We start from the raw sequence: 27,959 nt of genomic DNA on the forward strand, positions 1-27,959 counted from the left end.
TGCTGTCCATGTGATGTCCATATTGGCAGAAGTGAGAGACTTCACTTAAAGGGTTAGTTCACCCAAAAATGAAAATAATGTCATTTATTACTCACCCTCATGCCGTTCCACACCCATAAGACCTCCGTTCATCTTCGGAACAAGATGCTCCGTACAAGCTTCGGCGTGTTATGAATCAGCGTGTTGAATCATGATTCGGATCACGTGTCAAACTGCCAAACTGCTGAAATCACGTGACTTTGGCGCTCCGAACCGCTGATTCGATACACTGATTCATAACGGTTCGAATCTTCATGAAGCAGTGTTTTGAAATCGGCCATCATTATATAAGTTATTTCGTTTTTTTGGCGCATATTCTCGTCGCTTTATAATATTAATATTGAATCACTGTACTCACATGAACTGATTTAAATATGTTTTTAGTACATTAATGGATCCTGAGAGAGGAAATGTCATTGCTGGCGATGCAGGCCTCACTGAGCCATCGGATTTCAACAAAAATATCTTCATTTGTGTTCCGAAGATGAACGGAGGTCTTACGGGTGTGGAACAAATCATCATATTAGAAGGATTTCTGAAGGATCATGTGACACTGAAGACTAGAGTAATTATGCTGAAATTCAGCTTTGCCATCACAAAGATAAATTACATTTTACTATATTCACATAGAAAGCAGCTATGTTACATTATAATAACATTTCACAATATCAATATTTTTATAGTATTCTTGATCAAATAAATGCATGAGCAGAGACTTCTTTCAATATATTAAAGACATTTTCAGGCCTGAAAAAACAACATTCCCTGTTTTCTATGACTGGGATATTTATTTTGATGTAAAGCAAACATGCATTCAAGAGCACCTTTCTTTTTTGTACAATGCTTGTTTGTGCAACACATTAAGAACTTGCTAACAGAGATGTCGAGGCAGGCCAGTTCAGTCCCACCTTACGCAACTCCAATCAAGACAGATCATGCACCGCAAACAAAGAGGAATAAACGAAGAGCCGTTCTGATTAATCTTACACAACATACTGCTTTAATATAAAGTGCCGCCAACATCTGATTAGCATTAGGCTCTGCAGGAGCTTTGCAGTGAGAATGTGTGGGGGTCAGAGGTCAAGCCACAGCTAGAAGACACATGCCGATTCCAGACTGTTTCTGTCTCTTGCTTCAGGCACACTGTCTTTCTCTTCCTCTCTACATGCTCTCTTCCTTGCCCTTTCTTGGCGCTCTTGCCTTCACCTTTTTATGACAACAGACAGTCTGTGTGCAGGTTGGCACGGTGCCGCCTGTTGCCATGGCAGCCGGTAAGCACAAACTCACATCACTTGCACATGCTGGAGTAAGAAACTCCTCTCAAACAGAAATAATATTTTTTTTTGCACACATACACACACACACACACACACACACACGTTGGGTTTTCATGTTTTATGGGGACATTCCATAGGCGTAATGGTTTTTATACCGTACAAACCATATTTTCTATCCCCTTACACTGCCCCTACCCCTAAACCTACCCATCACAGGAGACATTCTGCATTTTTACATTGTCAAAAAACATAATTTAGTCTGATTTATAAGATGTTTTCCTCATGGGGACCAAAAAATGTCCCCACAAGGACAAGGATTTTGGATATTGCCATCTTTGTGGGGACATTTTGTCCCCATAACGTAGGGATTACCAGTCCACACACACACACACACACACACACACACACACACACACACACACACACACACACACACACACACACACACACACACACACACACACACACACACACACACACACACACACACACACACACACACACACACACACACACACACACACACACACACACACACACACACACACACACACACACACACACACACACACACACACACACACACACACACACACACTGGACAAACAAAATCACCCGTCCGCATGATTAAGTGGATTAGAGAAGCAGACAGGATGTGGTCATGTTCAGCCTGGCAAACAAAGTCAGCTCTGGTCAGCGTTCACACTACTGTTTCTATTCATTAGTGTCAATCCAGCTGATCAAAACTATGAACACTTCAACAAAGCACATAATTCTTGAGGGATAGTTCACAAAAAAAAGTTCATGTCGTTTCCTGACTTTCTTTCTCCGGTGGAACATAAAAGAAGATATTTTAAAGAATGTCTCAGTGTTTTATGTCCATACAATAGAAGTCAAAGGTCACCAACAGTGTTTGGTTGTAACACTTTAGGGTTCAATTATCACTATTAACTAGTTACTTATTATCTTGCATATAACTAGAATATTGGCTTTTTATTAGTACTTATTACTAGAATATTGGCTTTTTATTAGTATTTACTGTATAAAGCACATATTAATGTCTTATTCTGCATGACCATATTCGACTACATCCCTAATCCTACGCAATACCTAAACTTAACAACTACCTTACAATTAATAAGCAGTAATTCGTTTATTGAGGCAAAAGTCTTAGTTTATAGTTAGTTAATAGTGAGAATTGGACCCTTAACTAAAGTGTGACCTGTTTGGTTACCAATGTTTCTCAAAATATATATTTTTTTGTGTTACACAGAAGAAAGAAAGTCAGGAAACAATAAACTATCCTATTAAGGGGAAAGAAACATAGTGGCTCAAGTAGTGGAGACGTAATATTCATTTTTTATTATATATAGTAAAATCATTTTGAGATTGCACTCACTACAAGATTTTCAGCTGGAGAAATACTTTACAATGGGCAGAACTACAAAAACGGTACATTGACTAAATAAATTATGAAAATTATTATATTAAATATTACTCATAATTAATATTATTGATATTAATATTACTAATATGTAATATCATTGCATATTAATAATAATTATTACAATTATTATTGAATTATTACTTTTCCATAGAGTTGAAATGGATCCTTGTTGATCCGTGAACGGTACACGTGATTTGCAAACTAATTGCAAGTTTAACTGCCACAGACTGAAGTTTATCATTTGCATGCATTTTGTCTTGCTAGTTTACTCATTCAATAGATTTTAAACCCTTCCAGCGATTAAAGAGGCCAAAAGAAAATTGTATTTGGTACTCGCATGCTGTTATCTGTGTGTGCATTTAGAGAGAGGCGCATTTCAGAATTGATTCCTCTTTTGCGTCTTTTTGCACTTGGATGGACACATACACACAAATTTGTCAAAAAACCTGCAAGTATCTCTGCAAGTATTCTCGTAAACAGTCGGTTATGTCTCAAGTGAACATAAACAGTTGAGAAATGTGATGCGTTTCATTATATTGGATCCGTGCATTCGCTCTTAAAGAGACATACCTGCTGTTGTCTTTATGTCACTAATGTTAAAGCTGCACTATTTAACTTTTAAAGGTCGCCTATTCAAAACAAAGGTGTAGTTTGATGACGCCACGTTTGAGCGCAGAATCTTGGGACATGTGGTCTTCACCTCACAGCTGGTGGAAAAGAATCGGGATAGGACTCGGGCAGAAATCATGTTCATGGATGCGATTATTAACGTTACTGTAGTATGAAGCAGAGCAGGACCGAGTGTTGTGGGAGCTGAGCAAGGCCGCTGGAGCGATTGTTAATAAGATGAAGGAAATACAAGCCTCGCGAGCAGCAGGACTTTTCTTATGGCATAGTCGCCGGCGGGATTTTTATTATGCCAGACGCCAGCGACACTTCCTCTTTTCCGGTCATGAGTATGAGGTAACGCAGCTCTGTTTACCATATTAGATACATCCGAGTGTGTTGAAAATTATGTTATGACGTTACTCTGTGCGTTCACTTGGCGGCTGCTATGACACTTGTTCACACTGCAGTAAGAGTAAAGGGTTTCTGCTAAATAAATCCAAAAACCGAGGGTAACGCAGATATGACGCAATTGACAGGCGACTCCTTCACACATCCCGGTTCCTCGGTCAAAATAGCAATTTTCTCACGATTTACAAATAGTTGGAAACATTTGGGATATTGTAAGTACTCAACTGAACCAAATATATAACCCTGGCCTAGTGGTTTTTGGATATTTTACTGAAAAAGTTTACATAGCGCACCTTTAATCTAACTACAAAACAGTATATAATTAAATTTATACAGTGAACATAGTTATTATAGTTATTTTACATTTAATTATTACATTTCTGTACCAAATGAACTTGGTAAGATTACAAATGTGTTGCCAATGAAATTTCATGTTGTCTTTAAAGCAAATTAAAGTTGTCTTTTTTTTTTGGTGTTCTTTTTTGTTACCTTTATTCTGAAGGTTGTAATACTTAATGTCTGTGTTTTATTTCAAGCCGGACATATCTTGCATGCTATTGCATGATTTATACATTGCAGTCAAGGGAATAAATCCCTCCTAATCCAAACGTTAGTTCTGCAGAGTTGCGGAAGGGAAGCAATAGTCATCACATTTGTCTGTACTTGACTCCACTGTGACAACAGACAAATGACACTGATAGTTAGTCACTGCTCACAGCGATTGCAGCACACCATACACTTCACAGGCCTGAAGGTTCAAGATACAGAACTTTATTTTCATACAGCCTGGCTATATCAAGAGTTATCGAAGTATGAGATACTGCTCCAGAGCTCCTGACTTCCTACTAGACCATGTGATGTAACCACAATGTACAGATATTGAATACTCACCTCGCCTGTGACCACATATTTGCCATCAGGAGAGAAGGAGAGCGTAGTGATGGTCTTCCTGTGAAATGAGAGAGTGGAAGGAAGCATTTAAGACAATGTTGAAGTGCATGTATCCTGCTAGTTCAGAGACTTCCTTTCTGTCTGTTCACCTATCTCCATTGTACATCTGAGCAAACCGACCAAACTTACACTACAACATTTCAACCAATGGCAGATGGGGTTGTGTTTAAAGTCCATATGAAATCAAAATGGACAATTGTCAGTTTTTATGGAACATTGCAGTATTTATTATAAATTATTTATCAATGCACATTTAAATAAAATTAAAAAAATCATAACAAAAATCATAATAAATCAAGATAATTTCATCTCTTTTTTTCTCTGATGATGTGTTTACTGGCACGAGGGCGGGGCAACCTGTCACTCACATGAGATCGACCAATAGCAAACCACCACCAACCAATCAATTTCCCATAGACAAAATCAATTCCTTCCCTACATTTTTTCTTGTTCGAGAAGCTATTTCATTTGGATATACGTCAAAATAGGAAAGGAAAAGACTATTGCAACTTCCATTTCACATCAACTTAGGAGCCGTTCCCACAGAACACATTTTTCCATTCCTCTGTGTTACTTTTTTATTGTTTTTGTTTTTCAATGTAAAGCTGCACTAGACTAGCCTGGCTCCGCCCTCCTACGTACTTCCGCTCAATTTTCATTTTCCTTCAGTACTACGTCTGGGACTGCTGTACGTATTCACAGACACTAGTATATATTCGGCTACAGTCTGGAGCCCTGCACTTAAATAAACACGGAAGCGACTGAACGCAGCTGAGGATACCTAATATACTTGGGAGTCGGTACTACCGGCATACTACAGAAATGCTGGTATCGTCACATTTTTTAAATTTCAGCACCGACTTGGTACCGAAGTACCGGTACTTGTGACATCCCAACTACATTTGCATGTTTCCATTTACATTTGTTCATAAATAAAATAACCTCACGGCCGATACGTCAAACTTGATTTGCGTTGGAGGGAGTGGGACACCTGTCTATATTAGCTCACTCTGGCCCTGTCCACACGAACACAGGTATTTTCAAAACCGCAGCTTTTTCTACACGGTTTGGCTGTTCGTTCACACGCAAACGCGATATGCGGTTACTGAAACCTGACTTTTTTGAAAACTCCGGCCAGGGTGAAGATCTTTTTAAACTCCGGTTACAGCGCTGTCATGTAGATGGTGAAACCGGAGATTTCGGCTTGTGAAGTCGAAGTGTGCGCTATTCTCTCCTTTGTTTGACGTCAGTTTGTGCGCGGTTATCTTTTTTGTTTACATGAGTGGAGTCTATGCAATGGTGGACGTAGCTTTTAATAACTCTGCTAACAGCGCTTATCACATGTATACAGATACATGCGCAGTTATCTCATTGTATTGCAGAACAGAGGCGCCAGAATGCAATAATACAAAATAGTAAGGCAAGTGTGAAGCTATTACAGTCCACTTGGGCCCTGCCCCTGTGTATATACAGTTACCTGTCACTGAGTCCAAAGTGAAGGAACTTGTAGATGGGTTTCACTGAGCCCATGGCATGCCTCAGTGCATCGGTGCCGGGGATGGGACCCATGTGGAAATCAGGCAGCCAATCATAGCGTAGTTTTGCGTTTTCATGTGGACAGAGATTTTTTTCAAACACGTGCTTGTGTGCACGCGATTGTTTTTTAAAATGGAGGAGGAAAAACTATAAAAATACCTGTGTACTTGTGGACTAGGCCACTGATTAGATGAAAAGTACGTCTTGGCGAGCTACCTCCAATCAGGCCACGGGTTACTGGTAGCTCACGAGCGACGTGTTGGAGACCCCTGCTACTAAATGGACGTCTTAAACCCTTGTGCTCATGTCTTTTGCAGCATCTCGCTCATGACATAACGTTCAATAGATTTGACATGACAGACGAACATGAAGTTCAACTTTTTAAAAAGGCGTCACTAGACCTTGCATTTTTTCTTTCGTTCTACTGACCTGCATCTTGCTGTTTTTGCTGTTCTGTGTGAACCGGCCCTTAAGTATAAAAGTGCTTAAATGGACATCACCGAATGAATGTACTAGTACACTAGTGGAGCTAATGAGCCATAGAAGGTGACATTTATCCATGTTGTGCTTGGTTGCAAAAGTATGAAAGCCTCACCTGGAGCTATTGAGGATATGATGTTGTTTGTTTTTCTTAGGGTTCAGTAGCACCACTACGCACCTATAAAACGACAAAAAGAAAGGGTCAAATAGTCATTCAATTACACATTCCAATCCAAAACAACATATTTAGAACAAATCTAGACATTTAGAACAAAAAATAAAAATAAAACATACATTTTGAAACATCACAGTTCACAGCCTTTCATTGTGTAATTTAACTTTGCTACTTTAACAGTTATTAGTTTTTTGCAGGAATACTACTTTATATATCAAACATTTTACTATGGTGACTGACATTCCCTCTTAGAGTCCTACTTATTTAAGACTTATTTAATAACATCACAGATTGATCTGAATAGCCTAAACAGGGTGTGTGTAATTTTGGTGTATAAGACAGCAGGCTAACCGGGTAGCTGTATTTTGTGCGAACGATATAAATCATAATGTGATTTTGTAGAAATTTGAAATCAGGTGCTAGAAAAAGAGTACCCATTAAAATGTCTTTACATAAAGGACCAGATCATGGAACAATGCACAGTACAAGCGCAGCGTTGAGCTTCTTGAGTCTGTTCAATAAGGAGCATTTTCATAGGTGGATTAAAAGCTCACCACGATTGGCTAAACAGAACATCCTCCAAAAAAAGATGTTTATGAATCTTAACCTGCCAGGAATGTCTCAAAAATACCACACACAAATTCAAAGCAGTCCATGCAAGTGTGACGATTTGTAAATGCAGATTCAACAACCCATAAATACAATGGAAATTAATTCAAGACCTTGATATATACATATATGTGTAAAGATTTTAAATGTATTTAGGTAAGATGCATTTGAGTGAGGCTGTGAGCATTTGGAGAAATATTTTTGCTTTTACTTGTGTATTTATGAATTTTGTTTTGAATTTACGAATCTGATTTTGTAAATGTGAATTGTGCTGGGAATTTATGAATTTTGTTTTGTAAATGTATTATTTTTGAGGCTGATCCGGCTTCATAGCCCAGATCTTTGACCACTTAAGCCACAAGCCTAGAATTTCACTACATAAATCGTGGAATAGTGTTTTCAACTACCTAAATTCAGAACAAGAAAGAAATGAGTGCGCAAATCAGACTAGATTTGTACCAAACATTGCATCTGCCTGTTAAAGGAATAATTCACACAAAAATGTGTCATTTACTCACCCTCAAGTTATTCCAAATCTGTATGAATTTCTTTCTTCTGTTAAACACAAAAGAAGATATTTGAAGAATGTTGATAACCAGACAGGTAGCCATTGACTTCCATAGCAGGAAACAAAAAATACCATGGAAGTCAATGGCTACCCTCAACTGTCTGGTTATCAACAACTTGAGGCTGAGTAAATGATGATCATTTTCATTTTTGGGTGAACCATCCCTTTAACTTATCAGTCAGAGCAGTTATCATAATAGTACGATGGCATTCTTTGAAGTACCTTTGAGTTCTATGTATTGTACATATTAAAGATTATGTTTTTGGTAAACATTCAGTAGAAGTATGATATACATCAAAGTAGCATGGTATTACCATCGGATATAAGTGTACTATGGTACTTAGTACAGTATTTATTGTGATTTTGGGGGTTTTGTGTTGTATGGGTATTGTATGAGCTTATCCTGTCTTTTTTTTCTCCCAAATACAGGAACAATATTAATCATTTTCAAAGAATGAAAAACAAACACAAGCCTTTTGAAAAACTTTTAAATGGAAGTACAGTAGAGCTGGTCCTATAAAGACTGTCTGAGACAATGTCAGGTTGGGGAAATGACCTGCAGTATTGCAGACAGAAAAGGAAGGCAGTGAGACAAACAGAACACAGAGGAAATACGTGACCAATGCAGAAACCTTAATGTTTGGGAAATAGAAACACTTTTATAAAGTCTATGCTAGCCATTTGCTGGTCTGAAGTACACTCAGAAAAAGTAGCACACACATGTAAAAACTGCAAAGACACAAATCTTCCAACAAATAAATAACTAAATAAATAAAATGCTGAAGTCCCTAAACTAAGGGTAAAATGCTGATACAGAGACAATAAGTGCTTAAACCAGTTTTCAAAAAAACTAAAATCACCCTGCCATGCACTTCCTCAAACACCCAAAGGAGATGAGTCAACCTCTTTCAGATACATTATTTGTAATAAAATAGAAAAAATAATTATAAATTGGAAACAAATATTATATAAATAAAAAAAAATATATACACTGATCAGGCATAACATTATGTGAATAACACTGAATATCTCTTCATCACGGCACCTGTTAGTGGATGGGATATATTAGGGAGCAAGTGAACATTTTGTCCTCAAAGTTGATGTGTTAGAAGCAGGAAAAATGGGGAACCATAAGGATTTGAGCGAGTTTGACAAGGGCCATGGGTGGCCAAGGCTCACTGATGCACGTGGGGAGTGAAAGCTGGCCGTGTGGTTCGATCAAACATACGGGCAATTGTGGCATCCATGTGAATGTTACTTTGACACGTACCACTATACCTAAGCATTGTTACAGACCATGTACACCCTTTCATGGAAACGGTATTCCCTGGTGGCTGTGGCCTCTTTCAGCAGGATAATGCTCCCTGCCACAAAGCAAAAATAGTTCAGGAATGATTTGAGGAGCACAAAAACGAGTTTGAGGTGTTGACTTGGCCTCCAAATTCCCCAGATCTCAATCCAATCGAGCATCTGTGGATATGCTGTACAAACAAGTCCGATCCATGGAGGCCCCACCTCACAACTTACAGGGCATAAAGGATCTGCTGCTAACATCTTGGTGCCAGATACCACAGCACACCTTCAGGGGTCTAGTGGAGTCCATGCCTCGACAGGTCAGCAAAAGGGAGACCAACACAATATTAGGATTGCGTTATTAGGTCATAATGTTATGCCTGATTGGTGTATATTATAATTTATACTCAACATTGAGGGGAAATAAATAAATAAGTAAATAAATACATATGCACCAAATTGCAAAGAGCTTTATAAAAAATTGCAAGGTTCAGGCTCCCTGCCATGCAATTTCTGGCAGTTTTGATCATACATACGTTTTGACTGGGCTGCTGCTCTTTGAATACACACATTTTTAAAGCTCATCATGACATTGAGCAAGACAGATATTCAAGTGTTTTATTTGAGATACTTAGTAGAAAGTAAACAGGGTATCCTCAAATCACACATTCTGCTTTGCTTTGTCAAAGTCACATTAAAGGAGTTCTTACCACTGATCTATATAAATGTCATTTATATAGATCAGTGGTTCTTACCAACAGAAATTCCACTTGAATTTCATTATTTTACTTGTATTAACTTTGTTGGCATCATCAACTTCAGATATATTGTCCGCTAAAGGTCACATAAAAAAACGCAGCTGACAGTTTCACATGTTGCTCGGGAGTGGGGGATTCTTAGAATAAACTATTGTGCAAAGCAGACCAGGCTTTACACAGATAATCAAACGTCTGCTGCGGTGAAACTACATCTTCAGAGTAAAGGTCTTCCACTGGCCGAGGTCCAACTCTATAGGTCAATTTAAACACACACACACGCGCACGCAAACACACACACACACAAAGAGAGATCCAAGTGCTCTGCTAGAGTCTTTCTTCTGATGTCAGTAGCAGAGATGAGCAAGACAAAGCCACACAAGCACTCAGTCTCCCCCGACCACAAGAGCAGCCGCGTTTGGAATCCGTCAAGTCAAAGCCTCCCTGTCGTCCAGCTCTGTGCTTTACGAGCACGTCTAAGAAGAGAGGCACAAAACAGATGAGCTCATGCTTCAATAGGACATTACTCATGTCTCCATACACCAGTGATGCCAGAGAGAACGCGGACCTTCATTGATGGCAAGTAATACCATTAATGGATCTCCTTTACTATATATAAGCCAAACTGCTGATGGGATTGACAGGGCTCGGATCAATGACTATGCAAGCCTTTTGTAAGAGCGTCTGCGGCTCATCCCATTACAAAGATAAGCTGATATGAATCAGTGCACAGTCAGCAAATATTCCTGACCTTGTATTTACACATGTGACCACCCAACATTCACGTATTAACCACACTCAGACTTCTCATTGACCTCAATATTGGCAAAAGTTTTCCAAAACAGTCGATTGGCTGCTTCTGCACAGGTTTTATCAGTCTGCAGTGAAACATATAACTGTGTTTGCAAAGTACCAGGTTGCTTCAGAGGAAGAACTACAGAAGTTGAGGTTTGTTGCGACATTGACTCCTTAATAAAAATTAATATATTTTGTTTCAGAAAGTAAATGATAAAGATATTTGTAAACTTAAGTTAATGCATTAGGTATCATGAACCAACAATGTACATTACTTTAAAAGTATTTATTAAATCACATTTCATGTTCATTTCTACATACAAAACATCTACACATTTTATACATTTGCTAGAGTAAATGTTTTTGTAACATTAGTAAATAGATTAGCTAACATGAACACTATATTTTTTTACAACCACTCGTAATCTGTTTTAATGTAAGTTAATAAAATACATTTATTTATTGTTAGATCACAGTGCTTTAACCAATGTTAACACAAAACATTTTATTTAAATATGTAAATGTTGAAATGAACATTGACTAAGATTAATAAATGCTGTAAAAGTATTGTTTATTGAGAGCTCATGTTAACTAATTAGAATGAATGTTAACAAATGAGACCCCAGTGTAAAGTGTTCCCCAATGAACAATACTTATAAATTAACACTTAGATTCATAACTACTGTAAAATTGTTGTTCATTGTTAGTTCATCCTAGCCAATTCAACAAATTGAGTAGTTTTGCAATAGGGATACCTTTGAACAGTATTCTGCTTTGTTTCGTTCATAATCTTTGGATGGATGAGTTGCTAGTTTGCTGCATGCTGATCAATTATTTTGTTTAGGGTCAATTTTATATTTAGCTGCCTTAAATGTCAAATAAGTAAGCCAACAGCACCACTTCTTCCAAGACACCTTTTGAAAAAGGGCAAGCAGGACGGTGTTTTTCCACAACACTTGTCTTGGAAAACAATTAGGTTACACTAAGTCGAGCCAGCAAATGAACCTTAACAAGAGAACATCGGATTTAATCAGGTAACTCACCACCAACGCATTGAATTGTGTCTAATAAAGTCTTGAGACACGATTCTGTTTTCAAAAATAAACCACAAAAGCACAGCCTGTTTTTACAGATATCAGAAAGGAAACTCTAAAAATAATTCAGTTTATGTTATGAGATGATGTAGGATAAACATCATTGTTTGAGTTGGTATAAACGAAAGCTTGTATTAAAAAAAGCTTGTCAGTGTGATTTTAGTATTATTTATATAGTTTAATATTTTTAATTCAATTTCATTTTGATTTTGAATTTTAGTTTGTCATTTTATGTTCTTTTGTCATTTTTTATTATTGTTTTAAAAAAAATTTTTTTATGTATTTTTCATTTCAGTTTTAGTTGTAGACAACATTTACAAATGTCCTTCAAGTTCTTTTTAGTTTAGGTTTTTCACCTAATATTTATATTGGTAACACTTTATTTTGATAGTTCACTTTAGACATTCTACTAACTATAAGTAACTTTGTACATGTCAACTGACTCTCATTAGACTATTAGTAGATTACTCTGCTTAATATCTACTAACACTTTTTTGTGATGCTCCCCCAACAGGCATTCTACTGACTATAAGTAACTTTGCAACTACATGTCAACTAATTCTAACATCTAACCCTAACCTACCAGTCTACTAACACTCTGAGAGTTAGTAGACATGTAGTGCAACGTTACTTATAACATTGATAGTCAACAGAATGTGTTAAAGGGACTATAAAAATAAAGTGAAACCTTTATATTTTATTTCAACTTTATTTCAAATACCGAAAAAACTGAAAAAAAAATTGGTTTTAGTGAACAATTAAAACAATAATCTATTTGTTCACTCAGTCATTCAAAACTGGTTAAATCTGTACTTTAACCAGAAACAACCAACATCAATTTAGATCTTTAAAAGGACTCGCATTTTACTCAATGAGCCTCTAGATAAAATTTCAACACCAGAAATCAACAATTTTATTGTAATGAGAGATGCATGTTCCCTCTGGCAAACATTTCAACACAGACTCGTCTCCTCCCGAGAGCCTGATTTGGGAAAATCATTGTAGGGTTGAATCAGGATAATAATGTTGTTTCTCTCCGGTGAAACAAGAGCAGAATGCCCAAACTCTCATTTCTCTACTCAAATGTGACTAAAGATTCACTGCACAGAACCAATGAGAAGATTCAAGTTACTCTATACACACACACAAAATGTTCACTGTCTCACCACATTATTAACAGTAGATTCATCACAGTTTAAGCCTAGAACTAAAATTAAATTTCATTGAAAATCTGCAGTTTTTTACAGAACGTGAATGTCATTGTATTTATTTCCATTTCAAACATACACGCTTGACAAACTTCATGAGAACGGCTCTGCAATGAGGACGTTTACATGAACTATGAGATGCTGTAAGGAACAATGTAAGCAAGCAATCCTCATGTTTCTTACATGTGCATGTATTGGCTGTTGTTGTGACACTTGGAAGGGCCCACGTGTGCCATCGTGTGCTCCGTGGAGCCCGGAAAAAGCTGATCCAGCTCATTATCTCACCTAGCAGGGAGTCAAATAAGCCAAGTCGAGTGTAGCAGACAGTGCACTGACTGAACAAATGACTACACACTCCACTGATGTTAGGCCACCATGCACTTCTCCATATCATACTCCATGATGGAGAAACATAACGTTTTGGCAGCAGCTTGTTAATCTAAAAAAGCAAACTGGATATCCAAAATAATTAGACAATATGCAAAGCTTGCTGTCAAGTACTTTAAAACTGCAATAGAGCAACAACTTATACAATAGATTTGAGATGTTTTGAAGAAATAAGTGGTGCTTTCTTTACCAACTCAATACTTTTGTAAGTGGCTGCTAGGATATGCTTTCCAAGGTGTTCTGTGTGTTTATTAACGTGTTGATTACTAGTCCAAGTTAAATGTTCCAATTTCTATGATATTCTAGGGTCTTTGATATATAAAAGTTAATTGTGATATAAGAATATAAATATATTAAGATAACATTATATTAAAGGGGCTATATGCGTTTTTCTGAAATTTAAACTCGCGACTGACACCTGTGGCCAAAAAACAGAACTGCTCTTATTTTCTGATCGCTCTCGCAGCGGTGGTGACGTCACATCCGCAGACAGCGCGGGAAAAAACGACCCGCCAGAAAATAGGAAAAATAGGATACAGGCTTATAGGTGCACCCACTGTGAGCGGACAAGGTGTCAGTATGCTCATCAGGAGATGTTTGAGTCATAAATGGTAAAATAAAAAGGCTATTGTTACGTTTATTTTGGGGAAAAAGTTGCATATAGCCCCTTTAAGTTTCAGAGCGGAAATCTTCCTTGTTAGTCAAAGAAAAGCTTTTATAGACACCAGGCCCAGAAAACGCTCGATCTCAGAATATGTCGACCATTGACGTCATAGTATGCAGAAACGCCGCCTCCACAGATGGAAGAACGCCTGATTCTGTAGCCCCGCCCATCGACTCGTGGAGCTAAACGGATCGCGCTACCGGGCAATAAATATGCTGAAGATAGCAAGATAATGCGCTGTGCCTGGTTGTGGAAGAACACAGTCGCTGCATAAGCTTCCTTCGGATTCTAATATTGGAAATGTGTGGTTGAACTTTATTTTTAATGAATTTCAAGCTCACGTGGGGAAGACATTGCACGTATGTTAATTTCACCGGATTCGTTTGTAAACAAGAGACTGGATTTGCAGACAGGATGAGATTACATGAACGAATGAAGCAACACACTAATGTGAGTAAAAAATGTTTTTATATCTGATAGTATTGCATTGTTACAGATCATATACAATGTTACATCGTGTTCATGTCTAACTAAACATAACTTACCACTGTCACAGGGCTCGCAAAGCCCAACGTCCTGGGGATGTGCGTTGTTCACTCTCTTCACTTGATATTTGAAGGAAAAAAACAATTGCGGAAGTTTTTGCTGTCTGCAACGTACTTGGCGCGCGCGTGTGTGTGTTTGATGCACGGTTTGCGCTTATATCCACCGATCAGGTGGGCCAAGTAATGTAAAATATCATTCATATTAATCATGGGTGGATGAGAGATAAATCATTGTGTTTGTTTGATAAAGACATTTTGCGAGCCCTGAGGGACGAATCATTCCGTTTGCCGCTTTCAAAACAATGCCTCACGTGAAAGAAGCTCATCATAATATGCAAATTTTATCTTATCCTATCCTAGCCGTTGGCATTTATTTTTAAGTCAACAGTGCGGCACACCCATCAAAACCGAGCATGTCTTGAGAGAGGCTCAAAACCATGGCAGAAAATAGCCTATTACTTATTCATTATGATGTTTTTGAATGTAAAAACCATGCGAACGTCACAAGTAGACCTCAGACAACAGTATAATAAAATAAAACAAGTTCATGACCCCTTTAAGATAGTTCATAAGGATGTTCCTAAGTGAAACATTCATAAGAAGTTCTAAAATATTTTCAAAAGAGCGTATCTTTTTTTTTTTTCTCTTGAGTAAAAAATGAAATGCTTTAGCCTAGTGTTTTTTGGCTGTATGTTGGTTCTTGTCAAACTCATACACATCACTAGTAATATTAATTTGTATTCTATGTAGCTACCGTTATGCTGGAATGCCTAATATTTGAAACAACTGTTCATTAAACATCTTCTCTATGGGGATTTAAAACAAGTCGAAGATTATCATAAGTTTAAGAGGTTATTTACAATTATTTTTTAAGAACTTTTCACTTCAGGAATTTAAATTCTTCATTTTGTCTTTAGAAAAAAATAAAAAATAAAAAAACATTCTTGGGAAATGTTTTTTGGAATACAAGATATTCTTAAAGGGTTAGCCAAAAAGGTTTTTGGTTCACCCAAAAATTCAAAATATCTTCTTTTGTGTTCAGCAGAAGAAAGAAAGTCATACAGGTTTGGGACAGCTTGAGGGTGAGTAAATGATGACGCAATTGTCATGTTTGGTGAACTATCCCTTAAACTTCTTAAGTTAGAATATAAAAAGAAAACAGTTTTTTTTTTGTAAAAACTTTGTCTCTAGATATGACCTGAGTCCCTTCTTCATTATAAAGAAATCACCCATTTAGTTGACCACCAGGCAAACACTGTCTCTAATCACTTATGAGAGACAGTACATGAAATGCAATACTTAAGGTTAAAAATATGAAAAAAACCTCCTACAAGTAAATAAGAGGAAGCATTACCAAATAGAATTCCAGTGAAAAGACAGGTTTAACATGTTATCAGGTGCCGATTAAATATTTGAGTCAGCATTACTATGAACAGCATCAAGTCATGTATATTGTTTTTAAAAACAGCACGAGACACTCCACTCATGCTAGAAAAATCTTAAAACAAACTCAAAGCTGTTGTATGGGCTAAAGATAACCAGATCCTAAAGAGCTTGTGTTATGATCTCTCAGGTTTCACAACTGTTCTTCATGTAGTGTGTGTTTGTGTGTGTGTGTGTGTGTACTATACAAGGGTCCAAGATGAGGCAGATCAAATGTTGTGGCCAGTAAATAAGGACAGTTGTAGTCCTGCTCCATCTGGTGAGTGGGATAAAACAGTGACAGGTGGTGAGGCACACACGCAACATCACTCCCCATCATAATCAAAGACTTCCAGGAGTATTGCTTTCCAAGACCGAGCCCAGCCGTAAGTCTGGCTATTAGCAGGTCCTCTCCATTGATCCAGGCCTGTTTGCTCCTCAGCTCCAGACAGATGGTGACCAGGACACCCTAATCCTGTGCGTCTGGGCCCAGCAGTCAGCACGCTTTCAGATGGCAGAGGATTATGCACTGTAGGGATGACCTGGTACTATGCTGTGCTTAGGCAACCTTCCTATTTATCTGTCCTTTGCCACGATCATCCTCAACCGGAATTGCAATATTAAGGACATAACTTTTGGCCATGACTGTGTACGTTTTATTTTATATACATATGTAAAATATTTTATAAAATGTATTATAGTGTGTGTATTACACACACTATAATACATTCTATACATTAAATGAATATTCTATATTTTATTATTTGCTATTCATAAGTTTAAAATGTGTTGTACCAGAAAACCGTTGATGGTGTTCAAGAAAAAGCACAATATTTTTAAGGGGAATAAAATGTTTGATCAGAGCAACTGAGAAAAACCCTCAATTTACTGCCAAAGACTTGCAAGATGACCAAAGGAAAGGAGGAAAAAAGATTGCAATGCAGAGAATAAGAAGAACACTAGACAAGCATGGCCTTCATGTTGGGACTCTTGCCGAATGTCACTCTTGCCCAAGAAGAACATAAAAGGCAGACAACAATTCATTTGGATAGACGTGTGGAGTTCTGGAAGAACGTTTTCTGGAGTGATATGACTAAACTGGAACTTTTTGGACCCATGGATCAGCGGTATGTCTGGTGCAAAAAAGGTGCAAATTTTATGAGCAGAAGAACATCATCTCTACGGTCAAACATGGAGGCGGTCCAGTCTCTTTATGGGGGTGCTTTGCTGTTGCAGGAAGTGGAAATCTTGACTGTATGAATTCTTTGAAATATCGAGCCATTTTGGCAAAGATTGTGATGCCTTCGGTGCAGAGACTGAAGCTTGATGATCAATGGACTTTCCTGCAGGACAGCCATCCCAAAATATACATCCAAATCTACTTCAGCTTGGTTCAGGGATCAGTCGTAGAATGTTCTTGAGTGGCCTGTACAGTCTTCAGATTTAAATCTCATTGAAAATATTTGGTGGAATTTGAAGGAAGCAGTGGTAACGTGAAAAACAAAGATTATCAGTAATCTGGAAGCTTTTTCAAGCGAGGAACGGGCCGAGATTGCAGCAGAGACATGACAGAAGCTTCTCAGCACTTACAGGCAGCGTCAACTGGAGGTTATAAAGAACAAAAGATTCTGCACAAAATTAGATTTTTGGGGGTTGAATCATTTTGCACAGATCTTTTTTTTTTTTTTCATTTTTCATCAACTTTACATTCTTAGAATCGCTCAAATGTGTATTTATAAACTTTCTATAATACTTTACTGATGCCTTTGGTGAATTGAATTGTTTTCATTAAATGTGCTCAGCAGCTAAATGTCTTGGAGGTCAAGGGGGTTGAATAATTTTGATTGCAACTGTATAATATAATATGTACAGTCATGGCCAAAATTGATGTCCGGCCTAGGAAAATGTACATCTTCACCCTTTAATAAAATACTATTATGATAAATAGGCTACTATATAAATTTATTAGACTTTTTGCAAGCATATTGTGCATTTTTTAAGGTGAAATGTTTCTTTATGTTTGCTGAGGTAGACTTTTACATCAAATATTGCTTCCCATTCAATTTGCAACTCATAAACATAAGTTTTGGTAAGAAATCACCTTCTAGGATCACAGATGGACAACAAACATTTCTTATTTAAAGTGACCATGATCACTAACAACCTTGTGGAAGAGACCGTTAGTAAAGGGATTCCACTGGTTACTTTCGTATAGACCGGCCCTGCAAATAGCATTCCCTTTCCGCAGTGACCTTCAAGGGAGTTAAATTGATGGCTAGAGAATGCATTGACTCTGTGTGAGTGTGAGTGTGTGTGTGTGTGTGTGTGTGTGTGTTTTGCATGTAATGCGTGTATACGTGTGTAAATATGATCTCTAATGAGTTCCAGCAGTATGCAAAAAAAAAAAACCTAATCTATACACTTTTACAAGTAGCCAACAGCATGCACAACAGAACAATTTTCAATTACTGTCCACAAAGGCTTTTTCAAGTACATGACAGCAGACTCGAAGAGTAAAAATGATACTTTTAATCTATCTAAAATGTTCTCCAGCATGAGTGGTTTCTACTTGTTTTGTATTCCCGCGGGTGTCTTCAGATTGCGGCTCTCCTCTTGGAGCGAGAGATGTCATTAGAGAGTGTGTGTGGAGCCGGAGAGCCTCACGAGCACTGAATACTGCAATGCAGCAGAGAGAAAGACCACACACACCATAGCAACGCTTCTAAACTAACCTCTATTCCTACAACCTTCCTTTATTTTTTTACTTAGCCCATGTCACCCTTTCCTTCCTTCCTTACATCTGTCATCATCTTTTCTTTCATTTCCCCTCATCGCATTGGTCCGTTCAGCTCTACTGACCCACTTTACCGCAGTGCACAAGGGCGAGAGACTGTGACACACATTTTCATGCATCCATGATTAACACAGAAGGCCGTTTATTCATTACGCTCATATCTATTCTACAGTGAACGCCGCATTACACCAGAACTCTTTCATCATTCAAACACTCAAATACAGTTCGCTGATGTTCCTGCATGCACAAATGGATAAATTAGCACAGGGGGCCCTATTATTATAAATGACCTTGTAGATTTGCAATAAATTGATCCGTTTACTTCCGTACGTGTGGTCCATACATAGAAATGATTCTAATCTCATTTGTTTTTGTTTTGGTTGTGCCTGTGATAACACAGTATTGAAAGCTATTCAGAGATTTTAAGGTATGCTAAAACACGACAGGTGCAACCATAACTTCCTCTGGACCTCTAAGAAAAATGTTGAAAAATGAAAAGACATATGTCAGTTAGCTTGCATTGTCTGCTTCTGGTTTTTCCTGTTTTTACTGGCTTTGTGGAAGAGTCCATCCTGAAGCACACATAAACTATTCACCCCTCAGAATAACACTGACATTATGCTGTTCAACAATTCCTAATATGGAGTTTTACAGTATTTTCCCTCAAGACAAAGAATAAAAACATTGTAAAACATTGTAAGAATCATGACAGTGTGTTTAAATAGGCTCATGGAATGATTCTCTCAATGTGTGTGTGTGTGTGTGTGTGTGTGTGTGTGTTCCTGGTAAACCCTACATTGTGGGGAACCCCAAATGTCCCCACAAAGATAGCAATACCAGTACTTTTTGACATTCTGGGGACATTTTTTGCTACCCATAAGGAAAACAGCTAATAAATCATGGTAAATGTGTATTTTTTGTATTTTTTGAAAATTTAAAAAAGTTTTCTGTGAGGGATGTGTTTAGGGTAGGGTTAGGGAATAGAATATACAGTTTGTACAGTATAAAAGTCATTATGTCTATGGAAAGACCCCATAAAACATGAAAACCCAACATATATGTGTGTGTGTGTGTGTGTGTGTGCGCACGTGGTCCAGATAAACCCTATGTTATGGGGGCAAAATGTGCCCACAAAGATGGCAATATCCAATATCCTTTCAATTAAAAATTTCCTTGTTGGGACATTTTTTTGTCCCCATGAGAAAAACAGCTTATAAATCATGTTTTTTAAAAATGTAAAAATGCAGAAAGTTTTCTGTGATGGGTAGAATATACAGTTTGTATAAAAATCATTATGTCTATGAAAAGTCCCCATAAAACATGGAAACCCAACATTCATTGATAGGTCTATTCCCACCAAGAGCGAAACAAATATTCATAATATAATAACCAAATTCACTTCGGTATGATGTCCTTAATAAATAACCAAACTTATTGGCACCAAATATGTGTAGCTGGAGCGATTATGCACAAGTGACCCAGATCTATATCATACTGGCCAGCAAGTTTCCAACATTAGATAAAAACAAATCATTCAGATGGTACCAGAGTGTCCTTAACAAGCTATTCCTTGCACAAATGTGCTCGTTCAGGTAAAATTCATGAAAACAGGACAGCTCCCAGCACAAAGCTTTATCTTTAATTAATATGTTACAGTACAGATGGAGTTAACTGCTCTTTTAGACCTGGAAATACATTCGAAATTGCACTATAGAGTCACTCTAATATTAATAATCCAAGATTTGATTTAGTATCAGATGCTTACTTAAATGCACTCTGACCTTGCATTAGTCTTATAAGCAGATGACATTCAAGGTCATGGTTAAATCTGCAGGACAACACACCGCTGGGGAACATCGGACAATTCGTGAAGGACTATAACTACAACAATGCATACTTGGTTCCTTTTTATTTACAGGAGCTCCATATTTGTATGTGCACATGCACTCGATTGAACTATACAGCACCATAAAACTCAACCTCGTATAACCTCACATTTGTTTACAGCATCGGCACAGTCTTGAAACAATAAAAATGCATTTCTGGCTTGGTATCTAATATACATGTGGGGTCTGTCTATCTGTGACAGCTGCATAAGCCTGCACTAATTTCCCAACCTATAGCAAGCCAAGACATCTGCACCAAATGCTCACTTGGCTCAATCAAACTGCTGACTTAGCATAGAGTGGAGTTTGTTATGGGAGCTGTGTGAGCCTTAAAAATAAGAATAGTACTTCTACTTTCCTATACTGCAGTCAATAGATTGCAGATAGTAGGACAGTAGGTTCTTTCTTGTCTGGTCACGTCTAATTTTCATAACCGTAAACATGTATTTCATTAGCTGAACGATCAACACCCAGGGATTGCAGATAGTAGGACAGTTTGTTCAACATTTCATGTCTTAAGGTTCTTTCTTGTCAGGTCACGTCTAATTTTCATAACCTATAAACATGTATTTCATTAGCTGAACGATCAACACCCAGGGGTAAAACAATACGACATACTGAATGAACTGTAATTATATCCCTGACAGCCCTGTATTCCAATGAGGCAATGGAAAATGTGCTTATGGATATTGAAGATGCATAGTCACAATTTTACCATGATTCTAGGCCACCAAACAAAGCTCGAGAGGAAATATATGAAATCAAAATGAACAGTATTGCCTTTCTTAATACATGTTCCTGGTGCTGGGCACTCTATGAAGTAATTTTTAAAAATTGCTAAACAACGATCTATGACATACAAGAAAACAATTGATTGTGGTCTTCCAGCTACTAAGTGAATCGATCACTATTGCCACATTCATTCATAAATCATGGTACTATAGATATACTGTTCAAAAGTTTGGGATCTTCAAATTATTCTAAGTTGAGTCTATGTTGATTTGGTGCTCAGGAAACATTTCTTCTTATTATCAATGTTGAAAGCAGTTTTTGTGGAAACTGTGATGCATGTTTTCCAGGAGACTTTGATGAAAAACAAGTAAAAAAAAACAGCATTTAATTTAAATATAAATCTTTTGAGACATTATAAATATCTTTACTATCACTTTTTCAATTCTATCAATTCTTACTGACCCCAAACTTTTGAACTATAGTGTATGCATTGAATATACAGTACACTGATGATTACTTAATTTCCAAACTTTTCCTCCCCATTAGGAGGATGACATGTTATGGTAAAAGAGAGTGAGGAATTCAGTTCAGAGCACTAGAGCTTAACAAGTTAATCAGATTACAAGCACCATGTGATGGAAGATGAAGGTTTTTCTCAATTATATATATAGCCAGCATAGCTGGCATACCATAGCTTGGTAGAGTAAAGCTTTGGAACTAGGGCTGCTCGATTATGCCAAAAATTATAAATCACGATTATTGGTGCAAAAACTAATACTAGGTTAACTAAATGTAAGAAAAAGGTCCTCACAATATAAGACAAGTAAAGCAATAAAGAAACTAATTACGAACAAAAAGGACAAGTAAATACAACAGAACAAAAGTACAAATTTAAACACTAAGTTTGTCAGGAAGACTAACAGTGGTATTCAGATAAGCAATAGCCTACAACCAAAACATTTAACACTGCATAGTCTTACTGTACACATTAAATCTTTATTAAAGCTACTTATTATTAAGTTATTCAGTCAAGATCAGTGAGTGATGTTCCGTTGTCATTTGTTGTTTGATTATGATTAATGACAGACTGCAGCAAGTTTATTGTGTCTGAAGCCCATTTGCTTATCTGCGCTTGGCTCCGACTCAGAACACGCACACAGAAAGCCGCCTGGGGAACAGTGTCACTTTTGTGGCTTAATGCGCTTTTAATAAAACGGTTTAATATCAAACACATCCCGCAGTTAAGCAACAGTATACATTTGCATAGCATTTTAAAACACTCACTTATTTGGCTGATTTGGATATTAAAAGGTAGGGTGGGTTTAGACTGGGTAAACTCAGCCTGATCTGCCGGCGATTTGATTTCGCCCTGCAGCTCAGACTGGAAAACTGTACACATTTCTATCCTGCTTCTGTTACAAATTTGCGGGGACCAATCACAAACCAGCTTATCCACCTGGCACGCTATTGGCGGGTTTAACACGATGACGGATAGAGAAGCGATGGATCGTTGGTCTGATTGGTTGAAGGACTATCCAATTGCGTAGAGAGTCATTTGAACTATGCCCGTTAATCATGCCTCTTGTGCAGTAAAAATACAGAGCAGACTCCCCAGACCAATGTTCAATCTTAAAATATTGAGTCTGGTGATAGCCAGACAAGGGTAGATTATTTGTTTTATAAACACTTTGTTATACTGGTTGAAACTCTCTTCACATCCTGATAGCAATTAAAAATAGAAGTGGTCTAAATTAGGGATGTCAATTTACACAAATTCCCATGATCGATCATTGTATAAATTAACAATCAATTAACTGTTAGCCTTAATACTGTTATATGCATCCACAGTAGTGGCTTATAGCCAACAGCGAGACAGGGTTTGCAAATGCTGCTCAAAACGCCATGTTCCTCACCAAATGAATGAGAAGGGTTTTTAAAAGATTAGAGATTAGTTAGTTAGTTAGATAAGTCCATACATACCATTCTCATCTCCGTGCGTGCCATAACTCTGTCTGACGCACCCACCGCTAGCCTAGCTTAGCACAAAGACTGAAGGTAAATGGCTCCAGCTAGCCTACTGCTCAATAAGTGACAAAAAAGGCCAACATTTTCCTATTTACATGTTGTGATGTGTATAGTTCGCGTACTAAGACTGACGGAAAACGAAAAGTTGCAATTTTCTAGACCGATATGACTAGGAACTATACTCTTGTTCCTGCATAATGATCAAGGAACTTTGCTGCCGTACCATGGGTGCAGCGGCGCAATGATATTACGCAGCGCCTATCGGTCTATCAGTCTTCTTACGAATCACCGGTTCTAAAATGGAACCGGTTCTCGATACCCATCCCTAGATATGAGGTAATTTAACACTGTCCAGTCCCTCCAGAAAAACGCGATTATGCGATCGCGTGATTTAACGCATAATCAGACAAAGTCCGCATATTCATGCGGGGGCCGCATTTTTTCAAATACGCCGCACTTTCGCCGCATAAATTGCCTATTTCCGCGTGCAAAATATGCGGGGCTATCATGATTTCATAATCCCCGCATTTTCGTTGCAAAAAAAGTCATATATATTAGCAGAAAGTTGAAAAATTTTCGTTTACTTCACACAAGAGCCGCCATTTCCGCCTATTGCCATGGGAACGTTTTGAAGTGACGTGATTACCCGACGCGAACGTCATCGAAAAGCTTCAAACCCCGTGGAGAAACCATAGATACCGGTGAAACCATGATGAAGCACAAACTCCCATTGGCCAACAAAAATAACAGCAAAAGAGCAAAGCAGTTCCCATTCAGTCGGTCAACTCGGTACAACACATGACTATGGGATATCGCGCTCTAGCGCCATCTGCTGAAGACACCTTTATTCACGCCTGAAAGGCCAATGACGCATGACGACGTGGGCGGGGTCACGACCCACAGCATATAAATGCAGTCGTATGCGTCATTTCCCTTGTTCTTCAGCTCTTCACCGTGCTGCTTGAACACCATCACGCCACATTTTCGCAAGAAAAGCCCACGGTGGTGATTATTGTCGAAATTAAGGCAAAAAAGAGAAAGCTTATTTAGCAACAAGTTTAGCTTTGCTAACGAAAGGCTAATAAGTTTTCTCAAACAAAATGTTCAAACTTATGCCACATTCACAAGATAATCCACAGTGATGACTCTTGTTAATGGAAAAGACATAAAAGAGAAGTTTTTGGCTTGAGTTTAGTACAACTAACAAATGGCTAAAAAATTTTGTCATGATAAATATCTGAACAGGTTATCTCCCCTGTCCTATGGCATGTGGGTGTTCATGGTATAATCATAAGTAGGGTGTTCAGCATGCTCAGGCGGCTCTCGAGGGAGCCGCTTGCGAGCATTATGAGAGCTGACACTCAGGCTGCTCCGCTCTCGGCTGGCCGTGTTCGATGAGGCCGGCCAGCCTCGTGAGCCCCGTGGATCGGTCCCGCATCCGCCGAGGCGGTGCGGCGAGGCCGGTCATGGGGCTCACGGATGGACTGTCAGCGGGACTTGGGACTGCTGAGGCATCTTCCCAGTCTTTGTCTAATTAGGCTGGACTAGATCTCTCCAACCCCAGTGCGTGTACGTTGTGCCCTACCGGCAGCTCTGCCGTTCCGCTTGGCGGGGCAGTGGTCGAACACGGCCCGCTCCTGTCTTCAGGTGCTGATCCAGATACGGTGATCGCCGGTTTTGGAGGCCACGGAGAGTTGGGATGATCGGGTATAGACCGAGGAGTGTCGGTGTAGCGTTCACGGGGTGATTAAGTCTCGCTAGAAGCGGGCGAGGAATGCTCTGATGATATATATTTTCAAACCGGGCAGATCGCGTCTCCCCGAGGTGGGTGAAAGTGAAATGATAGCCCTTGAATTGATCTGTGTTGGAGAGCGGCAACAAAGTTTGTCGATAGTCCTGCCGTGATACAGAAGCTTGCGGGTTTGATTCCTGTAAAATCAGCGATGCAAACTCGCCTGCCGATCTATCCAGATTGGGCAGTAACCCAGCAAAATAGCGGGTTCAGTTTAAGTATGTTGTCAATAAAATGTGTGTTGAGCATACAAGACCTCATGTGTTGATTTGTTAAAACAATCAGATTGCACTGGAACCTCTAACCTCACAGTCTGGCCGTATGCCGACAGATGAGAATAATGCAGTGTTATGCAATTTACAGTGATGTTTGCAGAAGGACGCGGGATTCCACAAGTGATGCTTGAGAATCCTCCTCGCTGTCTGCCTTGAACGGTGGCGCGTAAGCGCACTAACAACACCATGGCTTCTTCGCACGATTCCAGTAGGGCTGTCGGCTGCGGTTTCTCTCGCGCCCCCCTCTGGTTTGGCGGAGTAATTGCAACTTCATTGTTTGAGAGGGGAAATCCGTGCTCTCCTCAGCAAAATGGCAATTCAAGTTTTGCCACAAGGGAAAATGGAGAAAGAGATTTTTCAGAGTAAATTCCTCCTCCTCCTCCTCCTCCTCCTCCAAAAAAAAAAAAAAATACCAGACTTGCAGCAGTTGAACAAACACTTTAGAGTGGTTAATGTGTCAAGTTCAAAAATGCTTGCAGTATGTCACCTGTTCTGCCCTCTGCATCCTCGGGATCGGCTTACATCGGTGTGTTTTTGCCCGATGCATCTTGCCACAATCAAACAGGAGCACAGAAAACATTTCTGAGGTCTCCGTTGATGGGATTGCCTATAGATCCTAATGGCACTGCGCATATCTGAAAGATATGCAGAAGCGGTGTTGGTTCTGCTGTGCCATCAGAGCATAATATTGTTCTCCTATTTGGATGACGTGCTCCTGGCTGCAGACAGCAGGGAACACGCAGTGTTGTAAAACACATGCACTTGTTTTTCCATTTTACGAGCTCTGGGATTTTTCAGATAATCTCAAAAGGGGCTGTTATGTCTCGGTCTGTTATATCTTGGTCTGGGGATAGATTCAGAACCGAACAGAGGGCAGAGGACTTTTGCAGTGCTGAGACTGCTGGGGCTCATGACCCCGATAGCAGTAGTACTGCTGGATTCTCCTCTTTGTGTTTGCAGTTCCGGCGCTGGGCGTTCGGTAACTTGCTATATGCCATGTGACATTTAAGCATGGTTCAGTAGCGCTGTTGGGCGTTCAGACCATGGTCCCCTGGGAGTCCTAGATCTGTTAACAGAAGGAATTCCCCTGGGCAGGGTTACGGCATGTTCATTAGTGATGACAAACGTCACAACATGGACGAGAAACTCTGTAAGAGGAGAGTGGTTGACAGCGCTGTAAGAGCTTCACATACATTTATGTGGAATAGTTCTCCTGGTGCTGAAACACTTGACCCAGCAGGGCAAGCATTATTCAGAATGGAAAATATGACAATGGTCATATATATGTAGGCAAGGAGGTACTCCCTCTCTGCTGCAATTGGCATGGATGCTCTTGATACAAGGCAGACCTGCGGTGGCTTATGCACTCTTGAATAGTGGTGCAGATCGGGTGCAGAAATGTGTATCTTTTTGCATCTGCAGAAAACATGCGCCGCCCGCTGTTTTCTTGATTATGGACTGGAGTGCCCCGTAGGGGGTGGATGTCCCAACACGTATAGCCCAGGATTCTGCTGTATGCAGAAGGGTCCATCACTGATTTTGGTGGCATCTTGCTGGCCAGAGAAAAAGAAATGGTACACAAGCATCATGGCATTGCTGTTAAGGACACACACCATGGTGTCTTCCCCTATGCAGGAGGCAGATTCTGCACCCTCAGCCGGAACTGTGGTCTCTAAGGGTCTACATGTTAAGAGAGGGAGAATCTGACTATAGCTACAAAACAGGGCGCTTGCTTTCTGAAGCACACCGTGTTGTGTTGAAGTAGCGCATGTTTGAAGTTTGGTGCAGGTGAAAATCTGTATCACTGTGTCAGTGCCTGATTGATACTGTTTTCTTCTCCGAAGAAAAGTCACTCCCATTCCATGCTGGAAGTTTATCGGGCGACTGTTTTCGGCTTTCATGAGGGCATTAATGGTGCTGCGCTAAAGCGCGCATTTTTCGGTTCCTTAAGAGGGTCCTGGCATACTACGATTTTTGCTCCGTTTCGGGCACAGTCGAGAGTGTGAGTTTTTCAAAGTATAGCCTACTCCATTGCCCACATCAGTGGAAAGGTGCTTTTGGGCGCATGTGCACTATCTAGTGCATTTTTGGTTTTCGAGTGCTTTGGTTTTCAAGTGCTCTCTCTCTCCTCTCCACCTATAGTTGGTGTGTGGTGAGCGCGCTGGTGCCATTGTACTGTGACTGCCCTTGCAT

At 39.0% G+C, this 27,959-nt stretch overlaps 1 protein-coding gene across 1 annotated transcript in view; it reads right to left on the reverse strand.

Annotated features, from left to right (window-relative positions):
- The window catches only part of mapkbp1 (mitogen-activated protein kinase binding protein 1), a 79,712-nt gene that overhangs the window by 43,646 nt on the left and 8,107 nt on the right, over positions 1 to 27,959 (reverse strand). The window contains exons 3-4 of the mRNA XM_079832270.1: positions 6,863 to 6,925; positions 4,672 to 4,729 (exon numbers count right to left, since the gene is read on the reverse strand). Coding sequence (XP_079688396.1) covers positions 4,672 to 4,729; positions 6,863 to 6,925 — 121 coding nt within the window. The remainder of the gene's footprint in view (positions 1 to 4,671; positions 4,730 to 6,862; positions 6,926 to 27,959) is intronic.

Source organism: Gobio gobio, assembly GCF_949357685.1.
Source record: "Gobio gobio genome assembly, chromosome: 13".
Classification (NCBI taxonomy): domain Eukaryota; kingdom Metazoa; phylum Chordata; class Actinopteri; order Cypriniformes; family Gobionidae; genus Gobio; species Gobio gobio.